This window comes from Apodemus sylvaticus, chromosome 13 (genome assembly GCF_947179515.1).
Source record: "Apodemus sylvaticus chromosome 13, mApoSyl1.1, whole genome shotgun sequence".
NCBI lineage: Eukaryota > Metazoa > Chordata > Mammalia > Rodentia > Muridae > Apodemus > Apodemus sylvaticus.
In genome coordinates this window covers 93,223,862-93,248,989 of record NC_067484.1, presented here as the reverse complement: position 1 = coordinate 93,248,989, position 25,128 = coordinate 93,223,862, and the positions used below count along the sequence as shown (strand labels likewise).

Below are 25,128 nucleotides of genomic sequence, written 5' to 3'. Positions count from 1 at the left end.
TGTGCTTTTTCTTTCCAAGCATTCTTTTATTTTATTTATTTATTTATTTATTTATTTATTTATTTATTTCCGAGACAGGGTTTCTCTGTGTAGCCCTGGCTGTCCTGGAACTCACTCTGTAGACCAGGCTAGCCTCGAACTCAGAGATCCTCCTGCCTCTGCCTCCCAGAGTGCTGGGATTACAGGCGTGAGCCACCACTGCCTGGCCTTTCCAAGCATTCTAAGCAAGGCTGTTAAAGGCAGCAAGTGAGCTAGGCTCACTTAAGGTCAGAATTTCTTAACCTCTACTCTCAGCACCGACCCTCCCCCCATACTCCACCACCCCTATCCCTGAACATCTTACTCTGCTGCATGGTCAAGGTCCAGCTTCTGCCTAAAGCCTCCCACTGGGAGGGGAACTCCTCTGGACAGCTGGGGGCAGTCCTGGCCTCTGCCTCCCACATTTGCTTTTTTGTGTTGTTTTGCTTTTTGAGACAGGGTTTCTCTGTATAGCCCTGGCTGTCTTGGAACTTGTAGATCAGGCTGGCCTTGAACTCGGAGATCTGCCTGCCTCTGCTTCCCTGAGTGCTGGGATTAAAGACTCGCACCACCACCACCCTGCAACATACATATTTCTAAAACTAGCTCCTTTTATATTATCAATGCTTATTTTCTAACTAAAAGGAATTTAGAAAGTTCAAAAAAGAAAACAGAAGTCATTGAAACAGCAGCTAAACAGTGAGAAGCTCTCTAGGAACTATGGCGAATGGTCCGTTAGTCATCTGTCACGTGGTCTGACAAAGAATAAGCAACAAAAGTCAAAACAGAGACAGCAACAGGAAAGGCTCTGTGCTACCTTAGGTTCTAGAAAGTGTTAGAAGCACCCGCTAGGATCCTTGGACAAGTGTGCACAGCTAGCTGCCTATCTCAGGTCAGAGCTTCTGAGCTCTGGAAAAATACAGTTCAAGAGTAAAATAATGAAGAGAAGGTGCCACCCAGCCAGAGAACTGTCAGGGCAGGCAAGTGCTCCAGTCCTGGGCTGTACTGCCCAAGGGCTGCACTGGGTCTGTCTCCCCAGTAATCTGAGCTCATCTTTTCCAATGTAGGAATCTCCCCTAGATTCCCCAGAGAAAGCCTGGTGCTTGCAAGCTCAGCTGACTCTGAACCCTTTTTGTTGTTTTGTAGCTGTTGTTTTTGTTTGTTTGGTTTGGTTTTTCAAGACAGGGTTTCTCTGTGTAGTCCAGGCTGTCCTGGAACTCAACTCTGTAGACCAGGCTGGCCTCCAACTCAGAAATCTGCCTGCCTCTGCCTCCCAAGTGCTGGGGTTAAAGGAGTGCGCCACCACTGCCCGGCTTTGTTTGTTTTTAAACCATTTTCAGCTCAGTGTGTTTTGGTCAGTTCTTCAAATTCTTATCTCTCCTGTACTGCTCAGCCCCTCCCCTTGCTTATCACTTTCAAAGCAGCACAGTCGGGAACAGAATAGCAGAGTGGTAGCTAGTGTCCAGCCCTCACGGCCTCTCGTTCTGAGCTAGGATTTTAGTTTGCTAACTCTTTTTTTTTTTTTTTTTTTTTTTTTTTTTTTTTTTTTGGTTTTTTGGATTTGGTTTTTTTCTAGACAGGGTTTCTCTGTGTAGCCCTGGCTGTCCTGGAACTCACTCTGTAGACCAGGCTGGCCTTGAACTCAGAGATCCGCCTGCCTCTGCCTCCCAGAGTGCTGGGATTACAGGCGTGAGCCACCGGCTGTTTGCTAACTCTTGTTCCATGTTCCAATACTTTAAGCTTTCAGAAGGAACAAAAGTTGTTAAGCAGTCTTGTAATCCCAGTTTTGGGGATTACAAGAGCTTGTAAAGAGTCTGCAGAGCTTGCCTGACGTGCATACCCTCTCCTGCCTTCTAAACTCACCTGCACTTATGAGGACATACTCACCAACACACACGCGCGCGCACTACAAAACTTAAAAAAAAATCTGTAAAAGAAAGTGAAATAGGGAAAAAATGGTATATCCCTATGTAGCAAATGAAATCGTAGACAACCCTCCGGAAAACAGAAATACATGTCAGGCCAGAAGAGGGCGCCACAAGAAAGGCAAGACTCCTCAAACTCAGGTCATCATTACTGGGTAGAAAGACCTTACTGGCTGGACCAGGGCTATTTCTTCTAGGCCTCTCTGGTTTGACTATGGATGGCCACTCTGCTGGCTGGGAATTTAATGCCCTAATCTCTCTTCATTTTCTTCCTTAAAGGCACCAGTCACATTAGTTTAAGAACCCATCTGATGACTTCAGTTTACCTTAATTACATCTTTGAAGTTACAAGCACATTCTGGGATATCGGGGGTTAAAATTTCAACACGTAAACTCTAGGGGAGGGGTAAAACTTAGTCCCTAACATCCTGGCAGATCGCAGCACTTGCCGGTATGGCTAAGGCAGACTGCTCAAAAATCAGTTTCTGGCGCTAGAGAAGGAATTCCGTGAGAAACGTGGCTGACTGGCGTGAGGGAGGTCCTGAGGCGAACACAGAAATCAAATCCTGTCTCGTAGGTCTTCTTTGCTTCACGCTTACGGAATACGTCACCATTGGTAAGCAAGTTAGAAACCAGGCCGGCCTCCCAGCAGCCCGCAGGCCCCAGGGTCACGTGACTCACGCTCCTGGAAGGGGGCGTGTCTTTAGTGGTGGGACCCGCCCCCTGAAGCGCTGACGGCCTGGTCACGTGGTGGGCGGGACCTAGGACATCGGCCGGGCGGCGACCTGGATCGCAGACGGCCGCCTCTGCGGACGAGCGCCGCCGGTCCCAGCCATGGGCGGCGAGGACTACTACCTGGAGCTGTGCGAGCGGCCGGTGCAGTTCGAGAAGGCGAACTCGGTTAACTGCGTGTTTTTCGACGAGGCCAACAAGCAGGTGAGCGGCGGCCGCGGCCGGGACCCCGCACCCAGACACCTTACCGTCGCCGCGCCCTCGCCCAGTGCCGGGTGGATTGTACGGGAGCAGGGACGAGTGTGCAAGTGCATGGGCAGTGCCAGTGTGCGAGCTGGCTTTCAGGGTCAGTCTCCAGGGTCTGGCCTGCTCTTGCACGCTCTTAAAATTTGTCTGAGCACCCACCTGTGAGCATGCCCTGTTAGTTTGCTCGGATGAATCGGGGATGTGATCATTATAACGTCTGACCATTAGTTCTCTCTTTTCCTCAGGTGTTTGCCGTTCGGTCGGGTGGAGCTACAGGAGTAGTCGTTAAAGGCCCAGATGATAGGAATCCCATCTCCTTCAGGTAATTACGCTTTCAGACTAATACCCACATGTAAACACCGGCAGTTTTCTAACTCAGAAACTTGGATCGTTTTGTCTCGCCTCCTCCGAGCGGCCTGACATGCCAGTTAGGAAAAAGCAGTGGACTTCTATCTGCTGGTGCAGTTTGGGTACAGCACAACTGTCAGTGAAATATGGGTAGCAGTTCAAGTGGGAACCAAAATCTCCTCGGGCGCCCACTTCCTGGTACTTGAAGTTATTGAGTTCGTGTGTTCCTGCACTCGTTTCTGTAGTGCTGGGCCTGGGGACTCGTTTATTCCTTTATCCCAGCTCGTCTAGATTTTTTGCTGAGTGGTGGAAAATTCAGTGTTCTCGTGAATGGAGAAAAGTCAGGGTTTCCACTGAGGTTAAAGTGACAGACAGGCTTTCCAACATATGCTGGTTGACAGTGTGATTGACAATAGCAGTCCTTTTCATTTTCACAAGTTCCTCAGTTTGTAAACACCATGGCAACAGGCCTATCCCAGCCCTCTGTGGAGCCAAGTAGCAAATAGCTCGCAGGTAGCAAGACCCTGTTCAAAAAAAAAAAAAATCTCAGAAAAATAAATTGCATTTAGTACATGTCAGCTGTTCGAAGTAAAAAACAACCAACTTTGTTTTCTTTTCCTTTGTTATTTTCTTCCTTCTTTATTTTTATTTTTTTCATTTTTCAAGACAGGGTTTCTCTGTGTAGCCCTGGCTATCATGTAACTCATTCTGTAGACCAGGCTGGCCTCTGACTGTAAATGCTGGGATTAAAGGCTGAACCACCACAGCCTGCCTTGTCTTCTTTTATGGGCCCTTGCTCAGCACACACTGAAAGCAGCAGACGGAAGGCTCTGAATTAGCCCGGACTCCTGTGGGGGACTCAGCCTTAAGTGGAGAGAGGAGATTCGGCAAATACTGTTTGCCGCGCTAAGCTCCATTCTGTTCAGATGTGGGAGCACTTAAGGGATGCAGCTTTGACCTCAGTCGTGATAATAATAACGGGGTTGAGCACAGCTTCAGGGTGGAAAGGAAGACCAGACCTAGATAACACCAGGAGAAAAGGCATGGTGTTGTGGGGACTCTAGGACACATGATTTGTGTAGGGAAGGAAACAGGGAAGGCGTGGCCGCTAGCAGGACCTCCCTTGGACATTATGTATTCTATGGATTTTCCTCGATGGTGAAAATCTGTCAGGTCAGGCGTGGTGAGGCATTGGAAATCCCATAGGTCTGCATTCTTGAGGCTTGGTTGTTGGGAAGAGAGTAAGAACACTGAGAGATAATGTAGTCTAGCTCTGTGTTACCCAAAGCTACAGGGCTCTGAGGTACAAACTGCCTTCCATCGGACATCTGATGGAGGCTTGGGAGGTTAGTGGGTGAGGTACCCTAGTGAGAATGGACAGAACGGGAGGGCGCTGCCAAGCACAGGCTACATTTCAGAGTCCTGAGGCGCTCGAAGTCTAGGTAGGATACAGCATTTAACTTGTCTATGTGTGCCTGCGTTTTTATTTCCTCCTCGTGTTTTGAGACGCTGTTCATTGGCACAGTAACATGGCAAGTGGTCCTCACGGGCTTGCTTGTTTCTGTCTCCCCAGTACTGGGATTAGAAGGGAATGCCTCAGTGTGGAGGTTTTTTCTTTTTACGTGGGTTCACATTCTGAGATCATACTCAGGTCTCTGGGAGCCAGCTGAGCCCTAACTCTTTTTTTTTTTTAAACAGCTTTATTAAGTTATAATTGGCTCATAATAAATTGCACATTTACTATGCATTGATATTTATACACCCAGGAAACTATCAATACAACCAAGGTAATAAGAGCGTCTCTCCCACAGGTGTCCAGTAGTCCTCAGTGACATGTGTGACCCTAAATTCTCCAACCACTTGGCTATGTCATCTGTCCTCCTCACTAGCAAGTTGTTACCCTGTAGATTTGGTCACAGCTTCAGAAATGCAATTCTAACATTAGTCTGCTACTTCCCAAAGAGTTTCTGGCTTTTTGTCACTGGGAGTAAGAACGAGAGTTCAGGGCAGTTTCTCTCCTAACATGTGCTTTCTTCTTCAGAATGGACGACAGAGGAGAAGTGAAGTGCATTAAGTTTTCTCTAGAAAATAAGATACTGGCTGTCCAGAGGACCTCAAAGACCGTGGTAAGACATAGCTTAGAACAGCACCGGAAAGACAACAGGGGCCTGGAAGAGACAGAGTCTGAATTCTTGTTGTTTGCTCCTCAGAGGGTCAGTGATGTGGGAACTGCCGAGAGCCTTTGCAGTTGAGAAGATAAATGAACTTAGCATTGGTCTGTCCTTACAAAGCAGTATATGTTCATGATATGAAATGCGGAGTTTCGTTGTGACATTCTCGTGTTTATTATGACCTGTGGTCATGTTCTTCCCCCCTCCCCCCTTTCCCTCTCCTGACTCCTCCCCGCTCCTATCCTCTTTTTAAGTAGTCCCTTTTCTACTTGGGTTATTTTTATGTGTTCTTTCTGCCTGTTGTGTATGTCTGTGTGCCATGTGTGTGCAGTACCTGAGGGGGCCAGGAGAGGGCATAGGATCCCCTGCAACAGGAACTACAGGTGGCTGGGTGCTGGGAATTGAACCTGCTCCTGTCTTCTTAACTGTTGAGTCAGCTCTCTAACCTCTATTTTGTTTGTTTGTTTGTTTTTAAAGGTTTATTTATTTTATATGAATACACTAGCTGTCTTCAGATACAACAGAAGAGGGCATACCATCCCATTACATATGGTTGTGAGTCACCATGTGGTTGCTGGGGATTAAACTCAGGAACTCTAGAAGAACAGTCTGTGCTGAGCCATCTCTCCAGCCCTCTCTATTTTGTTTTTAAGTAATTCGGATATCATGCATCTTTGTGTTGCTTTCTAACTGGCCACATGGATTGCGGGAGGTATATTTTGATTACTTGGCGGATACACACAGTTGAATGCACACAGTCGGACAGCGTGTTGGCGCTTCATCTCCTAGATCCTCACCATTGCTTGCCTTGGGTTGGGATGCAGTGGTAATTAGCCTAGCAGCAAGAGGTCCTGGGTTCGTTTCTAGTGTCACACGTCAGTCAGTCACTCATCCCATTCGCTGTTGTCGCTGGCAGGAAGATAGGCAGACTGCTGTGTTGCTGCTGCTTTAGTTTTGTTGAATTTCCAGGAAGCCTGAGGAAGGTGATGTCACCCATTGGAGGAATGCACTTCTTTCTCCCCTTCCTCTTCTCCCTCTCTCCTTCTCCCTCCCTCCCGACCTCCCTCCTTCCTCCCTCCTGCTCCTTCTCTCTCTCTTCCTCTTTCTCCCTCTCCATTTCTCTCTCCAAGCATGTCTCCTTTTACGGCTCAGGTTGACCTGGGACTTACTACATAGACCAAGTTGGTGTTGAACTTAGAGCAATCCTCCAGTCTCAGCTTCTTGAGTGATGAAATCCTAGGCATGAGCTGTCTACTTGGCTTGAGGAATGAGTTTTAAAAGTCTGTTTGTGGCTGGGCGGTGGTGGCGCACGCCTTTAATCCCAGCACTTGGGAGGCATAGGCAGGCAGATTTCTGAGTTCGGGACCAGCCTGGTCTACAGAGTGAGTTCCAGGACAGCCAGGGCTACACAGAGAAACCCTGTCTCGGGAAAAAAAAACAAAAAAAAACAAAAAACAAACAAACCAAAAATGTCTGTTCGTGAGTTCCAACTGAGTGTTTGGATGGACCCCTTTTAGTTGGCTGATAAATCTGGTATCATTTGACCCTAATTAACTTTATGTCTTTTCTGTTTGTGGGTGTTTGTCTTTTTTAATCATTTTAAAAATCTGCTTGCCAGGGATAAGGGCACACACCTTTTTTTTTGTTTTTTTGTTTTTTGTTTTTCGAGACAGGGTTTCTCTGTGTAGCCCTGGCTGTCCTGGAACTCACTCTGTAGACCAGGCTGGCCTTGAACTCAGAAATCCGCCTGCCTCTGCCTCCCAAGTGCTGGGATTACAGGTGTGCGCCACCACCTCCTGGCACTCAGAAGGCAGAGACAGACAGCACTTTCCTAGTGAGAACCTGTCTCAGAACAAAACCAAAAACATTTTGTCCATTTTATTTTGCAGTAGGCTGTTCTGTCTGAAAATTTCCCTTCGTGTTTTTTTTTTTTTTCTGTCTTTCAGGACTTTTGTAATTTTATTCCAGATAACTCTCAGCTGGAGTACACACAAGAGTGCAAGGTACACGGGTGGGGTGGGGGTGGGGCCTCATTCCTCACTGCAGCGTCCACTGCTGTTTGTGTGTGGAGAACAATGGGTTGGGTGGTGGACATGCCCTGGACTCTTTCTAGGGAGAGCCTGTGTTGACAGTGAGCTGCAGGGGTCGGCTGGGGGTTCAGCTATGATGCCGGACAGTTCTGCCCAGTTTTGTCTCTTCAGCTGTAAAATGGTGGACTGCTGTGTAAAGGGTCACCGACAGTGCTGTCTGGGGCTTCCTCACTGTGCTCTCGGGCTTCTGGGTCTCAGGCCTTGGATCCCACCCGTCCACCTTGTGAGGTTCTCTGAAGTGCTCTTTTCCTCCCGTATCCCTGCACCCTCAGTAGGTAGAGACCCTAGTCTCTCTTAATTAGGTTAGCTGGGTGTAATGAAGGAGGCTGGTGGGAGGTCTGCCATGATCTCCAGGGCAGCTGGGAGAGTAGCCAGAGCTGTCATACATTGGGGTAACCTTGGCATCTTATGTTCTTGGTAAGTGGCACTCAAGATGGAGTCCTTATCTGTGAGAGGAGCCTTGGAACTTAACCAAGCTCTTCCAGCCCTTCGGGTGATTTAAGAGTGGAACAGCTCCTTGTGTGAGCCCCGCTGTGCCCCGGACTTCGGGCCGCCCATTCTGGGGTCTCAGGCCCTGGAGTGTTCACTGAAGGACTTCAGCCCTTGGGTTACCCTACTGACTGCAAGAATGTTGCAGTTTGGGAGGCAGGAGTTGGAGTTTCTGGCCTCTGGCTATTATCTTTCTATAAAACCCAGGCTTTCTCCTCTGTTCAGCAGAGTAGAAGGAATTAAGGCTCAGAACCTTGAGTAGGGGTGTTAGGACAAAAACCAGGTTTAAGAGAGCATTTGAATCCAGCACGGACATGCTTGCCTGTCAGCCAGCCAGGGGGGGGTGGGCAGGGGGAGCAGGAACAGGAGGGTCCTGAGTTGCGGGCTGCCCAGGCCACATCGCTCAAGGCCAGCCTTTGAGATCCACTCGGAGAGCCTGGTGAGTGACAGCTGAGCATTGAGGTTTTGAAGAGAAGCTGCACGGCCCCTTCTTGTTCACAAACTAGAGCGTGTACACTTGTTAAAGCCACGGTATGTCCACCGTGTGTGTGCAGTATGTACAGTACATATAGTGTGGTGTGTGTACACAAGTGTGTGCAGGTCAGTAGAGGATGTGGAGTGTCCTGCTCTGAGCGTTGTATCCCCTGGAGGCAGGTCTCTTACTGAACCTGGAGATAGGCTGGTGGCCAGCAAGCCCAAGAGACCCTCCCTATGTCCCACACCAGCACGACAGTTGTGGCCACTTGTGGCAATTTATATGGGTACTGGGGATTTGAAGTCAAGTCCTTGTGCTGTGCAGCAAGGGCTCTTTCCCACAGAGGCATCTCCCTAGCCTCTTGCTTTTTGTTAATTTTTACTCATTTACTTTTTTGGAGCTAGCATTTCATGTCCAGAGCTGCCTGCATCTTGAGATGTAGCCGCAGAGGGCCTTGAGCTCCCAAACGCCCTGCCTCAGCCTCCCGGTTGCTGGGATCATAGACATGCGCACCCACGGTCAGCTAAAAAACACTGTTTCCGTAATTCTTCCAGACCAAGAATGCCAACATACTAGGGTTCTGCTGGACCAGTTCTACCGAAATCGTCTTCATAACGGATCAGGGCATCGAATTTTACCAGGTATTGTATCAGCTACAGGTTTGCTAGAGAAAGCAAAGGCAGTCAGCTGCCTGTGTGGTACCAAAAGGCCCTGAGGCCAGCCTCCGAGATGAGGAAAGGAAAGGTGAAAGCTCGTGAAAATGACTGTCAGCCAGTCTGTACACAGTACACAGTACACGGTTCCAGTACACAGTCTGTACACAGTACACAGTTCCAGTACACAGTACACGGTTCCAGTACACAGTCTGTACACAGTCCCAGTACACAGTACACAGTCTGTACACAGTCCCAGTACACAGTACACAGACCACGGTTCCAGTACACAGTCTGTACACAGTCCCAGTACACAGTACACAGTTCCAGTACACAGTACATAGTCCCAGTACACAGTACATAGTACACAGTACACAGTTCCAGTACACAGTACACAGTTCCAGTACACAGTACATAGTACAAGTACACAGTCTGTACAGAGTCCCAGTACACAGTACATAGTACACAGTTCCAGTACACAGTCTGTACACAGTCCCAGTGTCCTCTGTACACATGCATTTGCCATTGTTGTTCTTTACAAAAGGCAACTCCTGCACAGAAACCTGTGTAGTTTTTCTTGCATAGCAGTATGCTTTGGGGGTTGTTCCCAGATTTTGTTCTGAGAACACTTCTGCGTTTGTTTGTTGTGCCACTTCCTGTTACGAGATGTCCAACTTAGTTTACTTTTTTATCACTACAGTTAGAAAGGTCAGTGCGCCGGCTTATACGTTTCTTCATGTTCGTTAACGGGGCCCTGGGATTCCTTTACTTTGACTGTTTCTCGGCTTAATGAAAACTCGAGGTCCCTTACCCTTAGGCGCGTGGCGCTGGAGCACACGGAGGCTCAGCCACGGCCAGTCTGCTGCTCTGTGCCTTTCTCAGCCTGAGTTCTCATCTCTCGTGTCATGCTGTCTCTCAGAGTGTAGGAAGGAGGGGGTCAGTTACTGAGGTGTGGAGAACACCAGGCACACAGTTAGTGGACCTGATAAATACAGACGCTACCTGTGTGGGCCTGGGCTGCATTGACTTGTTTTGGTTTCTATTGATGTTGGTGACCAAACTGGAGCCTCATGTGTACTATGCAAGCTCTCTTCCACCGGAGTTTACCCCAGACCTCAGTGGGCTTTTTGTGTTCTTTATATACCTAATTTGTTGTAGCAGTCTTTTAATGTGAAGATTCCTTTTCTTTTGGTCCTAGGTGTTGCCCGAGAAACGAAGTCTCAAACTCCTGAAGAGTCACAACATCAATGTGAACTGGTACATGTACTGCCCCGAGAGCGCTGTGATCCTGCTGTCCACCACAGTCCTGGAGAATGTCCTGCAGCCTTTTTACTTTAGGGTAATAGTTAGCCCCAGCCCCTTACAGAGTAACTCCTCTGCCCACTTCTCTATCCAGCTGTAAAGCACCTCAGTTGTATGAACCCCGCATCTCTGACCACTAGAGGGTGCATTTCACCATCCCGGCAGGCTAAGGATGTTCTGTGGGAAAGCGGCGAAGACAGCATCTCCATCACGTTAATGTCGGGCAGGCTAGAACATGGCAGGAGTGCCCTAAATGTTCCTAAACTTTCCCCTCAACAGGCTGGCACCATGTCGAAGCTTCCCAAGTTTGAGATTGAGTTACCAGCTGCACCGAAGTCAACTAAACTTAGCCTTTCGGAGCGAGACATTGCCATGGCGACCATGTATGTCCATCCTCAGAGGGGTCCTGTGTGTGATTGCCCTTCGTGACCTAAGTGGTGGGTGTGTCAGAGCAGGACACTTTTAACAAGAGGTTTATTTTTCTCTGTATGCTTTATCTGTGTATGTGTGCATATACACATCAGAGGCCATAAGGAGGCATCAAGTCCCCTGGAAATGGACTTACAGTTAGCTGCCATGGGGTGCTGGGAACTGAACCTGGGAGCTGAGGTGTGACTTGGTGTAGTAGAGTGTACTTCCCTTCTTTCTCTTCTCTGGTTTCCGCCCAGCTACCCAGTTTAGGGAGCTGAGAAGTGAGTGCAGTTTTTGCTGGGGACTGGCAGCCCAGGCGGCCACTCACAGCCGCTCGCAGCAGCACGCAGTATGTAATAGCTACTGTGAAGAGGGCCTGCCTGGCCCATCCTTTTATTAGAAGTGGAGTAACCAGTGGGTATTGTGACTGTTGACCTGTATCTCTTCGAAACTTTGGAATTCTGAGCTTGGCTATGTGGTGTTCTCCCAGAAGACTGTATGTAGAGGACTCTTATTCTCCCTTTAAGGCTGGGCCGGAACTTGTTACGTAGTTAAGATGACTTGAACTCCAATCCTTCTGAGTGTTGAAATTCTGAACGTTTATGGCGTGCAGGGCTCAGACAGGGCTGCATGCAGCTAGGCAAGCCTCACTCTTCCAGCTCAGCCCACAGAGCCAGCACCGAGGAAGGACTTGAAAATGACCCAGCTTGACTTGTGTTTTTTCTCTCTCTCTCTCTCTCTGACTAGATACGGGCAGCTTTACGTCCTCTTCCTGCGGCACCATTCTCGGACCTCCAACAGCACAGGCGCGGAGGTGGTGCTGTACCACCTCCCACGGTATGTCTGTCTCATGCTCTCCTCTCTCTGCTTCCAAAAGGAACTAAGGCTTGCTGACCTCTTTCTCTGACCTCTGTGTCGTCTTACAGAGAAGGCGCATGTAAAAAGATGCACATACTGAAGTTAAATAGGACGGGAAAGTTTGCCCTAAACGTAGTGGACAACCTGGTCGTTGTCCACCATCAGGACACAGAGGTAAAGTCTCACGTGGGAAGCTGCCACGGTCTGTGCGGGGCCTTCAATAGGCGTTGTTAGAACTGCACACCCAAACAAGGGAGGGGAAGGAGCCTGAGCTCCCGGAGTCAGCACTCTGAGCCCTGGCAGTCCGTTAAGGCAGCTGCTAGGCAGAGTGTACCCAGCCTGTCCCATCCAGCATTGCTCAAAAACCAGCTGTGACGGTGCACACCTGCTATCCCAGCACCTGGGAGGTGGAGGCAGGAGGAGCAGAAGTTCAAAGTTTTCTTTAGCTCTATAGTAGGTTTGAGGGCAGCTTGGGCTACATGAGCTGCTGTCTCAAAAACAGAGAAGTTCAAACCTTTGAGAAAATATCATTTGATTTGATCTTTAGATCCTTCCTCAATTGAGCCAGCTGAGCTGGTACCCACCACAGATCCTGGTGTCATTCAAGTCTGTGACCTTTGTTTCACATGTGGGCGTGGGTAACAGTATCTATCTGGCTGTCATTTTTGGACGCTGCCAGGCCCATCAGTCTGTGACAGGTCTTGCTTTTCCAAATGGTTAACTGAACATCTGATAGTGGGCCAGAGCGGAACATTCGGTTCCGTGGGTGAGGAAAGCCTGTCTCTCCTTTCTCCTGCTTTCTTGGAGGGCCCCATTGTTGTGTCTGACTAAAGAAGATGTTTCAAGTTCAAGTGGAAAAGATCTGCCTGTATCTCTCCAAGATCTTACAAGGAATCAGGAAACATTTGTGAAAGCAATAACAGTGGGAAAGGGAGTTGTGATGTGCACCTCAGTCCTCTGAGGGAGAGCTGGGCTGGGGGTGGATGCAAGCACAGGCTTCCAAATCAGTACCAGGTGACGTGTTTTCCCTATTATAGACATCAGTGATATTTGACATCAGATTACGGGGAGAGTTTGATGGCACGGTTACCTTCCATCATCCTGTGCTTCCAGCCCGATCAATTCAACCTTACCAGATCCCCTTGGCAGGTAAGATTCTGTAAACTGGCAGTGCTGTCTTTCCCCACATGGCCTTATTCTTGTTAGAATCTTCTGGGGTCATGCTCAGAATGGGACATGGAACACGGGGAATCCCCAGTCTGCTTCATTTTGCAGAGGAACATTTGTTTTCTTGTTTTGGGATGCTGGGGATTGAACTTAGGACCTTAACATCTTCTGCTTTCCTGTTTCTGTAACTCTGGGATTCAGCTGACTGTGGCTGAATAATTTTAATGGGGTTACATGCCCCTACATTTTCATACTCTGTGTTATGGTTTTTTTTTTAAGATTTACTTTTTATTTATGTGTTTGTATGAGTCTGCATGTATGTGTGAGCATGTATGTATGGTGTTGTCAGAAGGCAGAAGAGGGGGCTGGATTCCCTGGAGCAGGAGACGCATGCAGTTGCGACTCTGAGGGTGTGGGTGCTCGGGACTGAACCCAGCCCTGTGTTAAAGCAACAAAGACCTTTAACCATCCAGCCCGTCAGACCCTTGGGCTTGGGTATAGCAGATGTGGCCAATGGTTAGTCACAGTCACAGCTCACAGGTGTGGTTCTTGAATTTATTCTAGAGCATTTCTCCTACTAAGGTTGGGGGGGAGGGGAAGTCAGGAGAGTAGTAGGTCAAGTGTTCAAAAAAGAAATAGTCCCATTCATAACAGGCCTCTGATAATACCGTGTTACTGTAATTTTATAGGAGACTGCAGTCCAGTTAGTGGACTGAAGTGCCTAATCTCTGTTTTGTTAGGAGGCATACTTGTCAGCTGCCCTGTGGCAGTTCTCAGCCTCTGATTTCCTTGTGCTTTTTGTACAGACAGTTGAGAGCCAAGCTCTAGGTGGTAGATCGATCCACAAGCCTTCAGCCTTTGGGCACTGGCTCATCTTGTGGGCTCAGCAAAAGGTCCACTGGGAAGGAACAGCTGGCACTCCAGTTACCTGATGGCCTGAACTGGCCTCAGTGTGCTTCCTGGCATCTAGCTTTTCCTGGATAACAGCATTAGCAGTAAGGAATGGAAGATAACAAATTACTGACATGGGTAAAACTACTGTAAACATGTAAACCCTCAACTCTGACCCAGTAATAAAGGAGCAGTGAGTAGGCTAGTTGCTTGACCAAGGTGCTGATTGACGTGGATCAGATTAGTCCAGGAAAGATTGCTAGGAAGAGTGCAGGAATGCATGGGTTCCTGGGGTTTTAGGCAGTCTGGGCAGGTGGAGTGTGCCTTTCCCTTGGTGTTTCCTGCTGGACCATGAGCCCCTGGGAAATCTGAGACTGCATTGCCCACCTGGCATTGTCACTGGGTGGGTATGTATCCACAAGCTGATTTTGGGAGATGTATTATTGGTTTTGTCTTGCTGAATAGGTGGCTTGCGTTTGACTGTGTTAGGACCACCTGGGGTCTCTGATGATTGAAATGCTCACGCTCTCCTGAGGCCCTGAGATAGGCAGTGGAATTTTCCTCTTCAGTCCTGTGTGCGAGTGCTTTGCTGAAGCTTTGCCCGACCGTGCATGGTCCTCATGGCTGTGGGGTGTGTTAGAATGGCCGTCCTACGTGTGCAGCTCACTGCACTGCCTTCTGATTGTAGCCGGGCAGTCAGCACAGAACTGGGAGCATGTTTAGCTTGAAGAGCGCTCTTTCCCCGGGCTGCATGACAGACAGCAGAACTGGCGGGAATGAGTTCCCGTCACACGAGGGGACTGCTTCTTAGGTGTGCACTCTTATGCCTAGATTTATGTAGTGCAGCGCAGCGCAGCGCAGCGCAGCGCAGCGGGTAATAGAGATCATTGTTAAGTAGTGAACCACAAGCCCTCTTCATTTGATCCATCAGTGAATCTGGGTATTCTTTTTGAGCCATCCAGGTCAATTTCTCAGGGCTTTAATATGCACATTTAAATGGCTGTGCGTCAGGGCTGGAGACGTCAGGGCTGGAGACGTGGCTCATTGGTTAAGAGCACTTGCTGAAGTTGCAGAGGACCTGGGTTTGGTCTCTGGTGGTGGACAACTATCTGTAACTCCAGTTTCAGGGGATCCAACATCCTCTTCTGTCCCCTCCAGGTACCAGACATGAATGTGGTGTGCTCGTGTACACACACACATTTGTGCAATACATTGAACCCATAAAACACTTAAAAAGTAAACCTTAAAACCAACCACTACGAGGGAAGCTTTGAAACATTTTCTCTTCCTGGAGACGTATTTTCATGACTGCAGCTGATGCCCTCCCTCTTGCCCAGGTCTGTCATTAGTGAGACAGCATCGTCCCCTCCTCACCTAACTACAGTTGCCATGGCTGCTGGAGGCATTACCAAGTCTCTCTCTGCATGGCTCCATTCTCACACTTGTGTTCTCTGTTTGCAGGTCCTGCTGCTGTGACCAGTCAGTCTCCTGTCCCCTGTAAACTCTGTATCCTCATGAAGGTGGAGCTACTCCAGGGAGGCAGGCCTTCTGTGGCCTCAAGAGGTGGGGGTAGGGCAGGTGCTGAATGAAATGGGGCTTCCTGTTTATGACCCAATGCTCCCAATGGGAATTTCCTTTAACGTACAGATTCCTCTTCATGGATCGTCTTTCAACCAGACATCATCATCAGTGCAAGCCAAGGTAGGTCTGAGGGCCACTGCCAGTTAGAAAAGCATGTGCCAGAGTCACTTAGTCCTGCCAGAGTCATGTCAGGATGACTCTGAGGTGATCGATCCTCCCCTCAGCCTCTACTCCTTTGCAGGTTCAGGTTTTTTTCCTGAGCATGTTTGATTCTTCTAGCTAAAGTGACTAAGAATGGGCAACCCTGGCTTGATTGCCATGACCTTTTCAGAAAAGCCACCCATAGAGAGTGGTCTGCAGTCTTACTCCCCAGGTTCCCGCCTAAGTCGCCTGTCCCTTATCTAGTCTCGCTGGCGACAGAGCCTTCAGCCTATTGTCTCTTCCCAGATAATCACCTGTGAGTTTGCACTTGAGAAATTTGCATTTGTCTCTGTCATTTTGAGTGTTCAGTCTCATTGCAGTGAGTTCACCTCTCTTCCATTCCCTGACAGTAGGACCAAATCTTGGAAACTGAGAAAGTGGTCACTTGAGTTATTTTTGATGTGACATGCCTTTCCCGCTTGGCACTCTGGTGGCACCAGCTTGCCCATCAGCACTCGAATAGACTGATGAGTCAGTGGGGATTTCACTAAGGGCTTGTGGGGTGAGCTCTTGCACCCCTGAGCCAGTACAGGAGAAACTCAAGTATCTGGTACACAGCCAATGGGGGGCGCACATAGGAGGGGAAGGAGTCCTGTGTCTCCATGGAAACAACGATGGATGTGACTCAGTGCAGGTCTTCACTCACTAGAAACCAGCCAAGTTTCCTGAGATAGTGTGACCGTCAGGCCTTCCACAGTCAGCCACCTTCCCGGACATCCTGGCTCCATGGTGGTCAGGAAGAAAGGGCTGTCGGCTGTGTTTACAGTCCTTAACCTGGGGAGGTTGAGTCAACCTACACACATTGATGATCATGCTGCCTCTTAAAATCCAGGTTACCTCTGGAACCTGCAGGTGAAACTTCAGCCCATAGTGAATCTCTTGCCAGATAAAGGACGACTGATGGACTTCCTCCTGCAGAGGAAGGAGTGCAAGGCGGTTGTTCTGTCTGTCTGTTCACAGAGTAAGTACACCGGCCCGTCCCCATCGTCTGTGAGAAAGCACCACCACTTTATTTAAATTACACCCATGTGTATCCGTGTCTAGGCACATCATGGTACACATGCACATGCCACGGTGTGTGTCTGGACCTCAAAGGACACCTCACAGGAGTCTGCTCTCCCGCCATCTTGCGGGGCCTGAGATAGAACTCAGGCAGTCAGGCCCAGTGTCCTGTGCTTATTACCTGCTGAGTCTTCTCGTCAGGCTCCCCAAGCCCGCCTTACATCTGGACCATGCCTTTTGCAGTCAGGCCCGAATGCTTAAGGATGGATTCTTAACCCATAGGAAAGATGGAAATACACACAGAATGCGTAGACTTTGACAGAAACCAGCCAGTAGGCAGGCACTCCAGCGAAAGCTGATGGCATCCTCTGCTGACACTGCCTTGCTCATGTCCTTGTCACTTGAAGGAGTCCTGGGTTTAACGTTTCTCTGGAGGCCTGGAGATTTTGGTCGCAGTGGGTGTGACATGTGCATTGTCCTTCCCAGTGCTGAGTGAGTCGGACAGAGCCACGTTGCCCGTGATAGCCACCGTGTTTGATAAACTCAACCATGAACATAAGAAGTACTTGGATGCTGAGCAGAGCTACACAGTGGTAAGCTAGGCCGTATGGGAGGAGTCCGAGGTGTGACGGGGTCATACACGGCATAGTGGCTGAGGGCCAGGTGCCAGGGGCATGCCCGGAGTGCCCACAAGCAGCCGGCACAGGGCTTCAACTCAGTACCTTCGCTGTTTGTGCTTTTTAAAATCATCTGCGCTTACGTGTAGATATGTTCTTGATCAGCCTCTGTTACGTAGAAAGAAAATCAGCCTTGGCTTTTGACAGAGCCTGCACTTAGAGGTGTGTTTTCTTTCCACTGTTAGCTGCCTTTCTCCTTTGCAAATATTTACAAACATAAGTTATCTAGAGGGAAGTTTGGGCAAGGTGTGTCTGTACTTGTATGAAAACTTAAAATATGAATGAATGTATATATTTTTTGTTGTTTTTGTTTTTCAAAGACAAGGTTTCTCTATGCATATCTAAGTTGGTCTTGAGGTCTTGAACTCAGAGATCCACCTGCCTCCCGAGTGCTGAGATTAAAGCCTTTTATTATTATTATTATTAATATTATTATTATTTTGTTTTGTTTTTTTGAGACAGGATTTCTCTATGTAGCTCAGGCTGGCCTCGAACCCAGAAATCTGCCTGCCTCTGCCTCTCAAGTGCTGGGATTAAAGGTGTGTGCCACCACAGCCGGCATTATGTCCCCCCCCCCCAGATGAGGACTGTCTATGAGCAGATTTACAAATGCCCCTTGGAATCTGTGGGATGACTATCTCTTCCCAGATAGTTTGGCAGGGAGGTTTAGTGCCCTGTGAGCCCCTCCCAGATCCATGATTGACTGCTGACAGGGCCAGTGTATTGCAGTTGTCATGAGATGTTTGGGATGTCTGTGTCAGGCTCTATGGATGGTATTTTGCATCCCTTTCTCCCTGTCTTCTGGTGTTCACATTCTTTCTACTTCTGTTCTCTGAGCCTCAGAAAGAGCTGAGTATTAAACAGTCAGATATCCTCAGCGTCTGGAGTAGCCACAAGTCTCTGTGCTCACCGACACTTGCTGACAGGGCAACAAGGTTTATCCTAAGATTAGAAACCAAGGCTATCCTAGGATACTGCCACCATAAGTATCCTGTGAGCCCCTGGCTAAGTACCAGCACTGTGCATTTCAGTTAATAGACAGCACGGAAAAATTACTGTGGCTTACTAGGTACTTAGTACTTCCGTTCTTCTAAAGCAAGAAAGAAATTTGCAAGCAGTGGGAGAAATGACTGCTTAGCAACAGTGGACATGGTTTTAAACAACAAACCGAGAATCCCACTTTGCTTGGCTACCTGAGGTCAGTGAGTCTGATGGGCCCTGAAGGCCGGGCTACCTATGTCACCTCTGACCTTGTTCTGTGTCTGGTCCTGGGCTGTGGAGTCAGTGGGGTTGAGCCTGGGCGTTGCCAGGCTGTGATTGTTAGATGTCATGGTCAGGCTGTCCACACCGAGGCTCTGCCTGCTCTCTGGAGATCACACAGCTGGTGCAGCTGTCATCTCTGGAGATCACACAGCTGGTGCAGCTGTCATCTCTGGCTCACTGTGGAACAGTTCCCACAGCCTGCGGCTGGGACTTGGTGCTTGAAATGTAGAGACCGGTGAGGCCCTGTGTGAACATCAACCCAGTGCAAGCAGCACCCCCTCACTGTCTGGTTGTGCTCCATGAAGGGCAGCAGCTGCCAGGCGTCAGAGGGTGCCAAAGAGTGACTGGTGTGGTGATTTAATTGCAGTCTCCCACAGACCCTGGAGTGTTTGCCAGGGCACCAGGTCTGCCATGGGAAGAGGTTTTGTCTGGCTTGTGTTAACTGTGGTGGGTACCAGTTCTGTGGAAGGTGACTAAGGTCACAAGCTGTTCCGCTTTAGGCAGTAGAAGCAGGGCAAAGCCGGAGCAACCCACCTCTCAAAAGGCCAGTGCGGACCCAAGCAGTGGTGGACCAGTCTGACGTGTACACACACGTGCTGTCGCCATTCGTGGAAAACAAGGTATGTAATGGTTTCTGGCCCCTGAGTGGGTTACTATGGGGCAGCAACAATCTACACTGTAGTTAAACAAGCAGCATTGCCCTGGGAGAGGGTCTGGGACTGTGTGGTTGGCATCTCGTAGACTCAGGACGGTTCACAGGGATTTGTCTAACACCAGTAGATGGGACACTGGACTTCACTGGGGACCAGTGGGCTGCCTGGAGCTCCTTTTGCAGCTGACAAGACCCCCTTCTTCCTCCATAGGAGATGCCACACAAGTTCGTGATAGCCGTGCTCATGGAGTACATTCGTTCTCTGAACCAGTTCCAGATCCCAGTGCAGGTACTTTCAGAGGGGCAAGATCAGGAGAGATGGCTAAAGGACTGTAACACGGCAGCTGTTCTCAGTGGGAGTGGGGAATTTGGTTGAGAATGCTGTTACAGCTAAATTATAGGAATGTGACCAGCCCCGGTCCAGTGACTCAGTGATGTCATTTACCTTCCCTTGTTCCCAGCATTACTTACACGAACTTGTCATCAAGACCCTTGTCCAGCACAACCTCTTCTACATGCTGCACCAGTTTCTGCAGTACCACGTGCTCAGCGACTCCAAGCCTTTGGTCAGTATCACCAGTTGTCCATTTTGTAGTCACTAAGCCTTCCAGTGGGAGCCTTCCAACTGAAGCTAGCTGAAACCCTGTCTTCCAGGCTTGCTTGCTGCTGTCCCTAGAGAGCGTTTACCCTCCCGCCCACCAGCTATCTCTGGACATGCTGAAGGTAACTGCCCTGCCACACACAGCCTCACCAGCACTCCTGTGGCTGCCCTAACCGTGTCTTCCTTACTTCCAGAGACTTTCAACAGCAAATGATGAGATCGTCGAAGTTCTTCTGTCTAAACACCAGGTGTTGGCTGCCCTAAGGTTCATCCGGGGTATTGGTGGACATGACAACATTTCTGCACGCAAATTCTTAGATGCTGCGAAGCAGACTGATGACATCATGCTTTTCTACACCATATTCCGCTTCTTTGAACAGCGAAACCAGCGCTTGCGAGGGAGCCCTAACTTCACACCAGGTAAGGGAAGGCCCAGGGTGACCACAGACAAGGGGGGCTTCCATGACCTTCAGGGCTGAAGGGCATATTTTTATATCTGACTTTGGGATCGCTAGAAGAATCAGGAACAGGACTGATAAAACAGGAAGTAAGAATGAGCTTATGCTGTGTACACAGTGCAGATGGTGTGAGTGACAGGCCAGGGATGCTCTGGTCTCACAAGGATGTCAGCTGTGGCTGCGCAATATAGAAAGATCTCAAGATGGAGGAGGAGGTATTTTATTAAAGAAAAATAAGTTAGAAGCCACGGGCGTTGTCTGCATCCTGTCTTCCAACACGGGCTGGTGACCAAGCTGCATTTTCCCTACAGGAGAACACTGTGAAGAACACGTTGCCTTTTTCAAGCAGGTTTTTGGAGAACAAGCTCTAATGAGACCTACAACATTCTGAAGTCTCTTAATAGTTTTTTTTTAAATATAAAAATGTACAAAGTTAATTTATTGCATTAATAAAGCTCTGTAAACTACAAAAAATGTAATAAAGTACCTACCTACAACATCCTCAAATGTTGCTAACTCCCAAGAAAAGGAGACAGCATGTGGGGATCAAGTCACAGCTACGGCCACTGTGAAGTGGGAACTTAAGGGTCCTTTGGAAAGTCAGCTGTGTTGGTGCTTTGCTGGGGCAAACGTGAAGCCATTTCACTGAAGCAGACTCAGGTGAAAAGCTAAGGCAGACTGTGAAGGACACGAGTGGCAGGCATGGAGCGGGGGTCGGCCCTAGCTTTCTTTCAGTTGAATCCATCTGGTGGGACTCCACAGAACATAGAGCTGCTGTGTAATGCCTGTTGGCCTTGAGTCTTCACTGAGAGAGGAACAGCAGAGAACTTCTGGAGTTCCTGTTGGCCCTGGTCCCTCTTGCTGACGGATGATTCAGCTGAGGCCTGGCTATTCCTACCCCAACACTGCTGGTGTGTCCGTGAAGTGTTTGGGAGTGGGTCGAGCTGTGAACGGAACTGCTGGTTTCCTGACAATGCAGATAGGATCTGCTTCGAAGAACCATTTCTAAACAGGTTCCCTTCTCCCATATCCTTTCTTTCCCACTGCCTTTGGGGGGTGGTGGGCTAGAAGGGAGGTTAAAGTGTCTAAGAACCATCATTAAAAGTAGGCATTGAAAAAAATTAAAGTCACAGAACTGTCCTTCCTCTTGCTCAAGATGAGGTTTCTTAGCCTGTAGGGCTGGTGACTGTTGCCTTCAGATTCATAATACTGCTTCACAAGTGTGCATTCCTGAGTTATGAAAGCGTGGGTGGCGCTGCATTTGCCATAGCTGTGACCCAGCCAGCTCAGTCTTGATAGTGCAGCTGTCCTGCAGTAAACTTGACCTATCCATAGACGTCTACAAAGCCTGCTACAAGGCTAAAAATTGAGGAGCCGTTCTCTCTCTGTCCCTTTGTATCGCTCTTGAGTGGTGCGTCTTTTAGCTTTATTTACCGACGGGCCTGTGTGAGACAAAAGAGAAGCGTAAGCAGTCTCCTGGGCGTGGACAGTGGACCATGGTTTTGTTGATTTTTTTTCTATTTTATTTTTGTGTGGAAGGGTGTTGTAGATGTATGCCAATCTACAACATCTGGGCAGTGCTCCCTCAGACTGGAGTTAGTTAGTTGTGAGCGGTCACGGGGGCGCTGGGGACTGAACTTGGGTCCTCTGGAAGAGCAGCAGGTGTCTTTCTTAAGTGCTGAGCCATCTTTCTCCAGCCTCCAGTGACTCTTACCGTTTCAGCTGGGCACCACTCTATGAGGTGGAGTCACAGCCACACAGGGACTCTGCATGGGGGGCGGAGAGCACCAGCTTTCCACCTCACCAAAGCAGCAGTGAGCCCGGCCTCGAACGCCTAAGGAAATGGCTAACCGGAAGCCCTGGGAGCTTTTACTTTTTCCTTCTATAGTTTTATATGCAGTACGAGTTATCAAGGCGCTGTCAGTACAAACTCAAATACTTTAGGGATGTCCAAGTTTAAATTTTTCTCCTTGAGCCAGGGTCTTTCAGCCTAGGCTGGCCTCCAGCCCACAGTTAACAACCTTGAGCTTTGGATCCCCCTGCTTCGATTCCTGTGTGCTGGGATTATAGGCTTGTGACATGCTGGCATCACAGTGCCCTTCTTCCCATGCCTGTGAGAAGAGGTAACTGCTCTTACCTATGTAACTGAGTAAGACGGGAAGGAATATTAGTCCATGAGTGGCTCCGAGTAAGACCATGGCCAAGTACATCCTGAAGTAAAATATCTCAAAAATTTGAGATTTGGCAAAAGCCAATACCACAATCCCTCCAAATTTCGTAAGTGTGATTCCACTGAATACCTGTAGAGGCAGAAGTAAGCTGTTAGCCTATGAGAAAGCATCCACTGTCACACAAATCTTCCTCAGCAGTGTCAAAGGGCAGTGGGGTCGCTGCGCACTGCCCCATACCATGCTGTCTGCCTACTGCTTTTATGAGCCTGGGTGAAAAGACGCATGAATCCAAGGATGTCTGAGTGCGAGTGTGTGACAGTCAGAGGTCGACTTTGGGTGTCTTCCTCAATGGCTCCCCACTTGATGCTTTGAGACAGTCTCTGAAATTGGGGCTCGGATGGCTGGACTGGCTGGCCCGTGCGTGCGAGTTGCAGTGACCCACTCATCCTGCTCACAGAGCTGGTGTCAAATGCTGGGGACTCAGGCCATCTCCCAGCCCAGGAAGAACACTTTCAGAGCCATACATTTTAGAATCAAGCAGTCTGAACCAAGACAGATTCTTGGATGCAAACTTCGATTATTGTGTGTATGTGGGTCTGCAGCACACATGTGAGGCCAGAGGACAACTCTGTACAATCATTTCTCATCTTCCATCTTCCATCTTCCATGTGGGTTTGGGGATCCAAAGCAGGCTTGCAGAGCAAGCTCACCTGGGACCTGCTGCCTATCTTGCTGGCCTGGAAAGCTAAGTATCTGAAGTTGTTACAAAGCAAAGGCTTAATTAACGTTTTCACTGATAGTTTCTATAGTGGCGAAGTGATTGACTGGAACAGCAGGATAAAGGGCTGGATCAGGGACCTCAAGGCATTAACTATACACAAGCCAGTGTGATCTGGAACTCACAAGACTCCCTGTGTCACCACAGTGCTGGCTTCCAGCTCTCTCAAGCCTAACTTTCCTGCTTAAGGCATGTGACTGTCTAAGAGCACACCAAACAGGACAAGTCCGAGGGATTTCAGATCGGTCCCAGACAGAGCCATTTAATGAATCGGGTGAGAATTTGTCTCTTCTGGGATCCAGATTGTTTTATCCCCCGAATTTGTGTTTCTTCTCAGCAGCCAGTCACTGAAGAAGCATTCCTGTTGCAAGCGCTCCCATCATCCCCCATCACAAGCCCCCCGCCCATCCTGGGCCCCTGGCTTACAGAACTACCCATGTGGGCCAGCGCCTCTTCCGCCCGGCTCACTCGGCTTCCTTTGGTGCTCATTGTGAATGCTCTTGTTATATGGCTGCAGAACTCCACAGAAATGCCGCAGCTCTGGAATAAAGCATGCCCATGAGAACAGATCTTTTTCAGCTGAAAATTCCCCTAAACCACATGAGGAAACCCTGGGTTCTGAAGGCTCTACCCAGGCCTATACTTTTTTCTACAGTGTCTTGGTTTTGACTAGGGAATTTCTGGAAACTTCTCAAGGATGCCTATCCTTCCCCACTGAGCCAGCACACTTGCCAGTCTATCATGTTCTGAGTGTTTACTCCCACGAAGACTGTTTCAAGTTGCCCCCTTCATTTTTCTGTAGCCCCAGCTGTCCTAGGACTCACTGTGTAGACCAGACTGACCTCAAACTCCAGAAAACCTCTTGCCTCTGCCTCCTGAGTACTGGGATTAAAGGTGTGCGCCACCATGCCTGACTACATCTTCAGTACTTCCTAAGTACTTGCATGCTGGACGGCTGTACAGGAAGCCCTATAGAATCACCTGGTAAGTAAAACTCGGGTGTCTCCCCTGCCCCCCCCCCCCCAGACAGGGTTTCTCTATATAGCCCTGACTGTCCTGGAACTCGCAGGCTGGCCTCGAACTCAGAAATCTGCCTGCCTCTGCCTCCCCAGTGCTGGGATTAAAGGCATGTGCCACCGCCACCCAGCTAAAACTCGGGTGTCTTAATGTCACTAGGCTACATGGTTTTTTTGTTTTCAGACAATTTCATTTAGTTCTGGCTGACCTCATATCTGTCACATAGCTAAAGTGGCACCTGTGTTTCGGGCTGCTTTAGGGCTCATGTGAAATCCAGGAACAATGAGCAAGACTCAGAGGAGCTAGGGACAAAGTGAGAGAACACTAGGACTAACCATCACCAAGTTGACCAAGGAGACAGCGTTCAGACTGATGCCCCACAGCCACATGACACCGAACATGTTGACCAGGATCATGGCTATGGTGACACACATGATGACTGCAGACCACAGCTCACAGCCCAGAACCACCAAGGTCACCAGAAATATGGAGCCCAGAGACACACTGAGGTTAAAGATGGTGTCATCAACAATGGTCAAGTACTGTTCATAGAAGACGTAGAACACACTGGGGAGGAGAGTTATCTGGTTAGAGCTTGTCCTCCCGGGGTCTACCCTCTTTACCCCACCCTGACAGACACCCCAGAAAACCACCCAAGATTGGCACCATGTACCTGGAACAAAGCCACTGACATCCAAAGATGACCTGGCAGTAACTCCAAATGTGTGCTTACATAGACTTTTTTACTTGCAAGCTCAATTTTTGCTACCTTATAAACATTTCCCCAAAAAATTCCATAGGATATTTGGAAAAGAAAGAAAGGAATCAGGTCTATTCTGGGAATTCCCCTGGGCTGTTTCCCACAGTGTTAACCCAGTTCTGCCTGAGAATTAGGATAGTAAAGGGTAGCATTTGCTTTCTCTGCCTTCCCAATTTTCTACAGAGAAAGCA

General features: G+C 48.9%; 2 protein-coding genes across 4 annotated transcripts in view; one reads left to right on the top strand and one right to left on the bottom strand.

The window, feature by feature from the left end:
* The first annotated feature begins 2,383 nt into the window (after nucleotides 1-2,383).
* Nucleotides 2,384-20,712, top strand: Rmc1 (regulator of MON1-CCZ1). Of its 2 annotated transcripts, none has more exons than XM_052155975.1 (20): nucleotides 2,384-2,879; nucleotides 3,167-3,243; nucleotides 5,311-5,395; nucleotides 7,387-7,443; nucleotides 9,049-9,135; nucleotides 10,346-10,486; nucleotides 10,729-10,832; nucleotides 11,608-11,697; nucleotides 11,787-11,892; nucleotides 12,756-12,867; nucleotides 15,238-15,282; nucleotides 15,424-15,477; nucleotides 16,391-16,519; nucleotides 17,047-17,153; nucleotides 19,001-19,120; nucleotides 19,364-19,441; nucleotides 19,614-19,718; nucleotides 19,807-19,875; nucleotides 19,948-20,173; nucleotides 20,330-20,712. In XM_052155975.1, the coding sequence occupies exons 1-20, from the start codon at nucleotides 2,778-2,780 to the stop codon at nucleotides 20,341-20,343; spliced, it is 1,908 nt and encodes a 635-aa protein (XP_052011935.1). In that variant the 5' UTR covers nucleotides 2,384-2,777; the 3' UTR covers nucleotides 20,344-20,712. The 2 variants fall into 2 exon arrangements, with proteins under 2 accessions (XP_052011935.1, XP_052011934.1); XM_052155974.1 differs by having other exon boundaries at nucleotides 2,385-2,879; nucleotides 20,523-20,712.
* The window catches only part of Npc1 (NPC intracellular cholesterol transporter 1), a 47,878-nt gene continuing 43,165 nt past the window's right edge, over nucleotides 20,416-25,128 (bottom strand). For both annotated transcript variants that reach the window (XM_052155972.1, XM_052155973.1), the window contains exons 22-25: nucleotides 24,513-24,744; nucleotides 23,587-23,700; nucleotides 22,349-22,511; nucleotides 20,416-21,653 (exon numbers count right to left, since the gene is read on the bottom strand). In XM_052155972.1, the coding sequence (XP_052011932.1) occupies nucleotides 21,571-21,653; nucleotides 22,349-22,511; nucleotides 23,587-23,700; nucleotides 24,513-24,744 (592 nt within the window). In that variant the 3' untranslated portion in view covers nucleotides 20,416-21,570. The remainder of the gene's footprint in view (nucleotides 21,654-22,348; nucleotides 22,512-23,586; nucleotides 23,701-24,512; nucleotides 24,745-25,128) is intronic.

Bases quoted from the DNA above. Each gene is read 5' to 3' on its own strand.
- Rmc1 (XM_052155974.1), top strand. From the start codon at position 2,778: ATGGGCGGCGAGGACTACTACCTGGAGCTGTGCGAGCGGCCGGTGCAG. The intron at 5,396-7,386 runs GTAAGACATAGC...TCTGTCTTTCAG, and splicing joins AGAGGACCTCAAAGACCGTG to GACTTTTGTAATTTTATTCC. The intron at 19,121-19,363 runs GTATGTAATGGT...CTTCCTCCATAG, and splicing joins CGCCATTCGTGGAAAACAAG to GAGATGCCACACAAGTTCGT.